The sequence below is a fragment of the Octopus sinensis genome, linkage group LG11, assembly GCF_006345805.1.
Source record: "Octopus sinensis linkage group LG11, ASM634580v1, whole genome shotgun sequence".
NCBI lineage: Eukaryota > Metazoa > Mollusca > Cephalopoda > Octopoda > Octopodidae > Octopus > Octopus sinensis.
Window position 1 is genome coordinate 16,092,217 of NC_043007.1, and position 10,000 is coordinate 16,102,216.

A 10,000-nucleotide genomic window follows, 5' to 3' on the forward strand; every position below is an offset into this window, starting at 1 on the left:
CCATTTCTGAGCTTTGCAAGCCATCTTCTGCGAGTTCTTTCATTCAAGCATTCTTTCCTATAAACTGAGTGTATGTTTTGAGTCGCTTCGGTTGCAGAGTTTCCTCTTTTGTACTCATAAAGCATTATGTGTCTTAAATGTTCTTTGGATACTTCCATGTTAGAAAGGGTTTTAATCAAAGAAATTTTAATTCTATTATTCTGTAAAATAATATTTGATTAGTTTAAATGTACACAAATGCATAAAAATAATTTTTAATTCCATTAGATATTCTAAAATACTATTAAATTTCATTCAATTTTAAAAAAGGTAAAATCGGAGAGAGCCTATGGGATGACCTGATACTATTGTCATAGAAAAGTACGTTTGGTGATGTAACATCGTCGTGTCACGTTATGAGTTTATGTTGCCGTAAACCTGGGTTTCATATTGGGAAGCTGACCAAAATATATAGGTCTTTGCAGTCATTTTCGTACGTTTGTCATTCAATTTGATAATCGTGTCATTCAAAGTCAAGAAAAAAATTATCGCCATGAAGTCAACCATTCAAATTCTTTTTTCGATCATTCAAATTCGCTCTACTGTTAAAGAATTTAGCATTTATATCATTCAAATTAAAATGCTCATCGAAAGCATTCAAATTTGTCGGAATGCGAGGAAACGTTTTGTTTCGAGCATTCAAATTCCTTTCAGAGCAATCTGTTTAACCCTTCGAGCAATCAAATTAGCACCATAGCTGTTTTTGATTTTATCTCATGATAATTGTCATCATAATCATATGTTTTCATCCGTTGTTTACGCTTTAAGCACTCTATCGTGCCCATGTCTTTTCTATGTATTCTTTTGTTTTTGCATAGGTACATGTGTTTATTGTTAAAGACTTCATGAAATTGCATTCCAGCCTTTTCAATCTTTTAAAGAAACTCACTATTACCACAAATGCTCGTTTCCTTTGATTTTGAATATATTAGGTAGTGATATATGTTCTTCCTTCGCATAATATGTACTGTTGGGAAATGTATCTATTTCTTTGATTTTGCATTTTTCTCTCACTGAGGAAAGGGTGCTATGTACACTAAGATTGTTATTGATTTACAGTCTTGTTAAGGAGAGTTAATTTGAGAGGACTTAGACGTCTATTTCCTGGCAGTTGAGGTATCTCGGGAGGTAGGTCTGCGTATGTCTATACCAACGAACACATTTTTTGTGGAGTGATAGCGTCGATATTTCGCCTTGCGACCTGTTGTATGACATGTGCACGCCATTCTTCGATGGTCATGTCGGCTTCTTCTGCAGCTGCCCAGTCGCCAACCCTATGCTGCAACTCAGCTCAAGTGAGGTCTTGCTTGAGAGCCGCCTTAAAGGCAGAATGCGCCATTTCCGCACAATTAAGAAACGGTGAGTAGGGAGGCATGAGTTTCAGACTGATTTGTGGGTCGACGTCAGCTGGAATTCGGCAACGAATGCGTGGCCACGTATTGTCGTAGATCAAGTAGACAGATTCATTCGCTGGGAACATGTCAGTACATGTTCGAGCTGTTCCCGCCAAGAACCCTTCGAAAGAGTTTCGTGTAACGGTATCGTTCCCAATGGAGTGGTGAACGAGGCCGATTTTTCCCGACACCGTTTAGTCCAAATGTTGCACCCATTTTGTTCAATGAATACGCAATGACTGACGACTCCCTCTTCAATGAACCATTGCACGTATTCATAACGCTTTCCTGGTGTTCTTGGGGGCATTTCTTCGCTTTGAAACCAAAAGAGTTTTACATTCATGGGATTAAAATGCTTGTAAATAGATGGAAGGCAGTCATAGATAATCAGGGAAAGTACATTGATGATTAAATTTCAATTAAAAATATAACATTTGATCAATTGTTTTCTTTATTCACAAGTCGGACAGAACTTATGTGATGAGCTGATAAAACAGCCTATTTCAAATTACCATTTATCTCAACATTGTTAATATTTAGAAAATTTCTTTTCACAGCTCCACTCACTGCTCCACATGCCTCTACGGTAGACACAAAACTAGGAGGTTATGATATTCCAAAACATACCATTGTTCAATTCAATATAATGGATGCTCATTATGATCCGAACTATTGGGATAAACCAGAGGAATTCCGACCTGAAAGATGGATTGATGAAAATAATGAGTTAAAGAAAAATGAGGCTTACATGCCTTTCTCTTTGGGTAAGTATTGCAAATAGATTTTAATGATAGGGCACGCCTATTCAGGAGGGAAGACAATAACATTATCTTGTTACTGATGGTGACTTCTTTTTTTAATAATCGCAATGTGTCATTTGGAGATTGAGGTATCCTGTTTAAGGATCACACGTGGTCGGTTTGCTAGGTCATAGCTAAAACCTTATGTGTTAGCTTACATCCTCCTGCTTCGAATCGTTCTTCGTGGCAGTCATCACTTCAGGGTCAATAAAATAGCAATAGTCTACTGCTTCTTATTAATTCTTTATACTTTCTTACGAAAGTTTGGTCTTTTGCTCACTTAAGATTTATCATCCTTTTATTAGCAAAATTTTGCCTCTTTATGTTATCTTCATTATTGATAAAAGTTCTTTTAAAATTTAATTCAGGAAATATTTTATTCTCTGAAATATTACAAGAGCTATGATATTTAAATTTATTCGTCGTATAATAGAAATTTAATATTTTATCAAAATGCAAACTTTATTATATTCTATCATTTAATTATGCTATTTATTTTATATCGTCTATTTTATTTGTAGGTCCCAGAATATGTGCAGGAATATCACTAGCCAATATTGAAACTTTCATGGCTTTTTCAAATATCTTACAAAGATTTAAGCTGGAAAGTCCTGACGAAACACCAATGACAATGGAAGGCAAACAATCGGGAATTATTTACGTTCCAGTGAATGATAATATCCGTGCAATTCCACTGTGAGATATATTTGTATTATATATTTGAGGACAACACTTCACAGTACACTGGCTGTACAGTTGAAAGTATATCACTTTGATGTACAAAGGTATCAAATTCTTATAGAATGCTGTTATTTTTTAAATGGTATTTAACGAAATTACATAAATTTCTATTCATTAGTGGTATTACATTGACCTACATGCTACAATACATAACATGTGTGCAGTAGTATCTACTCATAAACTTCATAAAATTACAAGTCATGTGATAGTTGCAATGTTTAATTTAATCAATAAAGCTCCAGTATTTTATTATTTTCTTTGAGTCACAATTTTCTATATTAACCAAATTCAGACTGAAATGCACACCAAAAGCTGTCTATTCTGTTATTTTTGAGAAAGGTTCAGCAACATGGGACTGGTATGTGCTGCCTTGGGGATCCTACTGGAACGAGAATGACGTTCCTTATAAGTATTTCCTTTACCAAAATCTGTCAACATAAAAACCAAAACTATCTCTGTTTCTACTTTAGCTAATACAGTTATAGACCTTCCTGGGTCTGTGACTGTTTTATCTACCTTCAGTTTCTAGTAGACGTGGCACAAAAAGGTTTCAGTGAATTGCAAAATTATCAGGTATTATAGAACCGAGTGAAGCTTCTTTGATGCTCGGTGATTGTCTGGAGCGAACGTACGATGACAGCGAACGTGCTCTGGAGATCATGGAGAGAATGTTGCAAGATTTGCCTGACAGCAAATACTGAAAGATGAAGCAGAATTGCAGTGGTTTTTTTTTTCATGTGTCCTGTGTCGAACCCTGTCGCTAATTCCCAATTAACAAAACACGATGAAACCCATGCTGCCTTAAATCACCATTGCTTTGGACAAAATTTATAACAGTTTGCAAATATAGATTCTATACATTCAGAGATCACTTGTCATGTCTGTGAGTAAGAAAATGTTACAAGTAAGAGAGAGATTCCTTCCGGCTGTTAAGGAATCGTGGACAAACGCCCATAAGGATAGTGTTTAAGATAGTAGGTGAATAGATGTCTTTCCAGCTTTCGACATCATTATCTCAACACACCTGTGCGTCTGTGCCGTGAGCTAAACATTCGCAACTGGTCGCCATGGCAGGCAATGTCAAAAATAGTCATGGCTACAAAACAATTCTTCAATCAAGAAGAATAGTTCGCTTTCCTGCTGAAAAATGTCCTTACCGAAAACTCCAGTTAAAAAGAAAACTATCAGGCTCCGCAGTAATGCCGCTTCTCGGTTTAGTCACGGTTATGCATGTATGTGTATGTAAAGGTATATATATGTATGTAAATATATATGCATGTATGTATGTATGTATGTATGTATGTATGTATGTATGTATGTATGTATGTATGTATGTATGTATGTAATTATGTATGTATGTATGTATGTATGTATGTATGCATGCATGTATGTATGTATGTATGTATGTATGTATGTATGTATGTATGTATATATGGATGGATAGATGGATGTATGTATGTATATATGGATGGATGGATGGATGGATGCATATGTCCACACACGAAGTGTGTGTGTGGCTCTATACTGTGCGTGTGTATATAGTCTGCTTTTATCGTGTTGTGTGCTTGTGCATTGCGTGCGATTTTATGATTGAATGTTGTGTGTCGTGTGGAAATGTATGGAAGTGAAAAGTGTGTGGTGAGTGGGAATGTGTGTGTGATTGTGAATACACACAAACACACACTTATATATATATATATATACATATATACACATATACATGTGTGTGTGTGTGCGTGTGTGTGTGCGTGTGTGTGTGTGTGTGTGTGTGTGTGTGTGTGTGTGTGTGTATGTGTCACTAAAGTGAACAAGGCGAATAATTAGCACCAATATTGCTGGAAATAGTAGTGAAAACAACTCAATAGTCACAAAAAGTAATATCATAATGAGCTGATAAGGAAGGAAAGCCCCCTACGGTCGCAGATTAAGCTAGATCATCGATAATTTTACATTTTAGTCCTTACGCACATTAATGCTCATCAGTGACTCTCACCGCGCCTAGGTTTAAACACATCTCACCCTGTCAGCTCATAAGATTTCCGTTGAAATCAAATATTGATTCCATAAACGGTAGTGTGAGAATAATAAATAATATGGCTGGCTTAAAATCTAAAGGGAGAAATATATACGTCACTTAAGTGAACAAGCACACCAATCAGCACCAGTATTGCTAGAAATAAGAGTCAAAATAAGTCAAAAGCCACAAGAAGCACTACTTTAATGAGCTGACAAGGGAGACAAACCTCCTACGGTCATATTTTTAGCAACAATAGTGATGATTAGTGCCCTTGTTCACTCTAGTGACATGTGTCTGCCTTTAGGTTGTAAAATTGCGACTTAGCCACCTATATTATATATATATATATATAATAATAATAATAATAATGATAATGATAATAATAATAATAATAATATAATAATAATAATAATAATAATAGTAATAATAATAACATGATGGAATATAATTCCAAACATTCATGGAAAAATTCAATTTAGAAATGCTAAATCATATTTCACAATTCTAAGTGGTGCAATTTAATTTTTCATTATTGAATTGATAAAAGGTGTTTCATATATATATATATATAATATATATATATATATATATATATATATATATATATATATATATATATATATATATATATATATATATATATATATATATATATATAAACTTAGATAAACTTAGATATGTTTCGATCAAAGATTGGTCCAGGCCATGTCTAACTTAATAGCACCACCTGATAGGATTATTTGAATCCTGTTTAAGTCAAGTTTTGCTTATGGACCATTCAAGTAGTGAGTTTTTGTTGGGTGAGTTGTATCCAATTATGGGTGGCTTATCTGGTATTCTTTGAAGGAATCTATCCAGACTCTGTTTAAAGTTGATGGGATCCTTTTCCTCTTTGATCTCTCTCGGGACAATGTTAAATAGGGCAGAGCCTGTTGAGGAAAAGAAATTATGTTGCAGTGTACATGTATGTTGTGATCTTGAATTGGACAGGAGACGTATAGCCCGTGGTCCAAGTCTTGGATGAACCTTGAAGCTAATGTTTAGGTCGTTCGGGCATAGTTGGCGGTATATTTTCCACATCGTACAAATGATGTACCGCTCACGGCGACGCTGGAGGGAGTAAAGTTTCAAGGCTTTAAGGCGATCCCAATAATCGAGAGCAGCCATGCCTTCAATTCGTTTAGTGAGTGCCCTCTGGGGTGACTCAATTCTGGAGATGTTTTGTCTTGTGTGAGGAGACCACAGTGGGCAGCAGTATTCAAGGTGTGGCCGTACAAAGGAGGAAAAAAGTGGTATGATGACACCTTGTTCTCTGGACCGGAAAGTTCTTAAGATCCAGGAACTCATCCTACGAGCTATATCGACCTTCTTGTTGATGTGTGCGCTCCAACTGAGATCGTCCTCAACAATTACACCCAGGTCTCTGATATTGTTAGAGGCTGTGAGCGGTTCCCCTGAAGGAAGAGAGTATGGCTGTTTTAGTGAGGAGTTTCTTCCAAAATGCATCAGCTCAAATTTTCCCTCGTTCAGTTGCATTTTGTTTCTGTCTGCCCATTGACTCACAGCATATAGATCAGACTGGAGTTGAGTTCGGTCTGCTTCTTCATTGACGATTTGCTGGAGCTTGGTGTCATCAGCAAATATTTTCACTTTGTAGTAATGTACGACACTGGAAAGGTCGTTTATGTAGATTATGAAGAGTAGCAGACCCAAGACAGTCCCCTGGGGGACACCGCTGGTGACTTTTGATGGGCTTGAGTGGACTCCACCAACTACAACATGTTGTGTTCTATTCGCCAGGAAATACTTGATCCAGTGTAGAACTTTTCCACGGATTCCAACATTTGCCAATTTTGAGAGTACGCTGGTGACTTTTGATGGGCTTGAGTGGACTCCATCAACTACATATATATATATATATATATATATATATATATATATAATATATATATATATATATATATACCAATTAAGGACTGAACACGAAAAGTGGACAGTCAACATGCTAGATATAGACGTCAAATCGCCATTCACCACAAAAGATTATGTTCTCAGATCAAACTCAGCACAAAATCATAGCAATAAACAAGTGAAAAATATACGAAATAAAATAATTACCCATGTACTAATTAGTTTCGACTGTTATTTTCCGCAAGGAAAACTGCAGCCATCATCAGCATGGTCCGTTATAAATGCAATTTGCTGGACTAGATGCAAACACGATACCGAAATATCGCGTGCATGGAGTTCAGCCTATTACATTTGAATATATCTTTCAAATGCCTTTACTTTGGCGCGTTGAGGCCCGAGAAAACTAGCCTGCAGCTAATAATTAGCAGCAGTCAATTTATCGGTTAGAGAACATATTTATTTATATAAAATTAATTAAGGGTAGAAATTGATATTTATCAATTAAGACCAGTGGTCTAGCATATTAAAAAAAAAAAAGAAACCGAAGATTAAAATATTTATATATACCAATTAAGGACTGAACACGAAAAGTGGACAGTCAACATGCTAGATATAGACGTCAAATCGCCATTCACCACAAAAGATTATGTTCTCAGATCAAACTCAGCACAAAACCATAGCAATAAACAAGTGAAAAATATACGAAATAAAATAATTACCCCTGTACTAATTAGTTTCGACTGTTATTTTCCGCAAGGATAACTGCAGCCATCATCAGCATGGTCCGTTATAAATGCAATTTGCTGGACTAGATGCAAACACGATACCGAGATATCGCGTGCATGGAGTTCAGCCTATTACATTTGAATATATCTTTCAAATGCCTTTACTTTGGCGCGTTGAGGCCCGAGAAAACTAGTCTGCAGCTAATAATTAGCAGCAGTCAATTTATCGGTTAGAGAACATATTTATTTATATAAAATTAATTAAGGGTAGAAATTGATATTTATCAATTAAGACCAGTGGTCTAGCATATTAAAAAAGAATCCGAAGATTAAAATATTTATATATACCAATTAAGGACTGAACACGACCATGCTGATGATGGCTGCAGTTTTCCTTGCGGAAAATAACAGTCGAAACTAATTAGTACATGGGTAATTATTTATTTCGTATATTTTTCACTTGTTTATTGCTATGGTTTTGTGCTGAGTTTGATCTGAGAACATAATCTTTTGTGGTGAATGGCGATTTGACGTCTATATCTAGCATGTTGACTGTCCACTTTTCGTGTTCAGTCCTTAATTGGTATATATAAATATTTTAATCTTCGGTTTCTTTTTTTTTTTTAATATGTTTGTCCGGTACTGTTTGAAGGAATTTGTCCAAAGACTTCTTGAATTCTGTGTGGTCAGTTTCTTTTTTGACGTGTCCTGGTGTAATGTTGAAGAGAGCGGGTCCAATTGAAGTGAAATAGTTGTGCCGTATTGTCGTTATGTGATGCGATTTAGATTTTTGTTGTGGACGGATGGCACGTGGTCCAAGCCTTGGATGTATTTTGAAGCTGATGCCAACATCATTCGGACAGTGCTGATGGAATATTTTCCACATCATACAGATAATGTAGCGTTCACGGCGTTGTTGGAGTGAATACAATTTCAGCTTCTCTAGTCTACCCCAGTAGTCAAGGTCTGACATGCCATCTATCTTTTTTGTGATTGACCTTTGGGGAGCTTCATTTCTCATAATATTTTGTTTTGTGTAGGGAGACCACAGTGGACAGCAGTATTCAAGGTGGGGTCGGGCAAAAGTGGAGAAGAGAAGGATAATAGCGTGGGAATCTCTCGACTGGAAGGCTCTGAGAATCCAGGAACACATTCTGCGGGCCATGTCAACTTTGCTGCTTATATGTGTAGCCCAGCTTATGTTGTTGTCCACTGTTACTCCCAAGTCTCTGATGTTGTTGGATGCCATGAGAATTTCTCCAGAAGGAAGAGAGTATGGGAGTTTCAGAGCGTCCTCCCTTCCAAAGTGGATCAGTTCGAATTTGTCTTCATTTAGCAACATGTTATTCTTTTCCGCCCATTGGACAACAGCCAGTAGGTCTGACTGAAGGTTTATTCGGTCATCCACGCCATTGATGACCTTCTGGAGCTTGGAATCATCAGCGAAGGTTCTGATGTTACTGTGTTTGATGGTGTCATTAATATCATTTATGTAGATGATGAAGAGAAGTGGGCCCAACACAGTGCCTTGTGGGACACCACTGCTGACTCTGGCTGGGCTGGATTTGACTCCTTCGACTACAACATGTTGGGTTCTGTTAGACAGGAAGCACTTGATCCACTGCAGCAGCTTTCCAGTGACACCAATATTGGACAGCTTTCTCAAAAGGATCTTATGATCAACCCTGTCAAAGGCCTTGCTGAAATCAAGGTAGATGACATCAGTGTTGGAACCTTCTCCCAAGGCTCTCAGAATGTCATCAAAATGATGCAGTAGCTGCGTCAGGCAATCTCTCCCATTACGGAATCCATGCTGGTTGGGGTTCAGCATATTATGACTCTCAAGGAAGTGAGTCATACGCGATCTCAGCACCCTCTCAAATACCTTGAGGATATGAGAGGTGAGTGAGATTGGACGGTAATTCACGGCAAGCGATTTGTTCCCTTTTTTGAAAACTGGGACAACAGACTGGGATAGAAGGTCTTCTGGTATATATCCAGCATCCAGTGAGTTCCGCCACAGATTGGCTAGCAGGGAACCTATCGGGACCTACTGCTGAATTATGCTTCATTTCCTTTATTGCTGCTAAGACATCAGGAGCGCCAAATGTTATGTCCGATAAAGTGTATTGGGGAGTAACATCACTGATACAGCCCAGATCAGTCATATCAGGATTGCTGAAAACAGAGCAATATTGTTTCTGCAATATCTCTCCCATGGTTTTGGCATTGTCTTGAAGAGTACCATTTTCATCAATCAGAGGGCCAACAGTAGAACCAGTGACTCTGTGTTTTTTTGCAAATGAAAAGAACACTTTGGGATTGAGTTTGATCTTCTCAATGGCCCAGGCCTCTTCAGCTCTTCGCTGACTA

The 10,000-nt window shown here is 37.1% G+C and overlaps 2 protein-coding genes across 2 annotated transcripts in view; both read left to right on the forward strand.

Annotated features, from left to right (window-relative positions):
• The window catches only part of LOC115217142 (cytochrome P450 2J5-like), a 13,719-nt gene extending 10,533 nt beyond the window's left edge, over window positions 1-3,186 (forward strand). The window contains exons 7-8 of the mRNA XM_036507110.1: window positions 1,991-2,197; window positions 2,755-3,186. Coding sequence (XP_036363003.1) covers window positions 1,991-2,197; window positions 2,755-2,933 — 386 coding nt within the window. The 3' untranslated portion in view covers window positions 2,934-3,186. The remainder of the gene's footprint in view (window positions 1-1,990; window positions 2,198-2,754) is intronic.
• Window positions 1-10,000, forward strand: part of LOC115217247 (cytochrome P450 2B4-like) — a 118,757-nt gene that overhangs the window by 12,091 nt on the left and 96,666 nt on the right. The window lies entirely within an intron of this gene.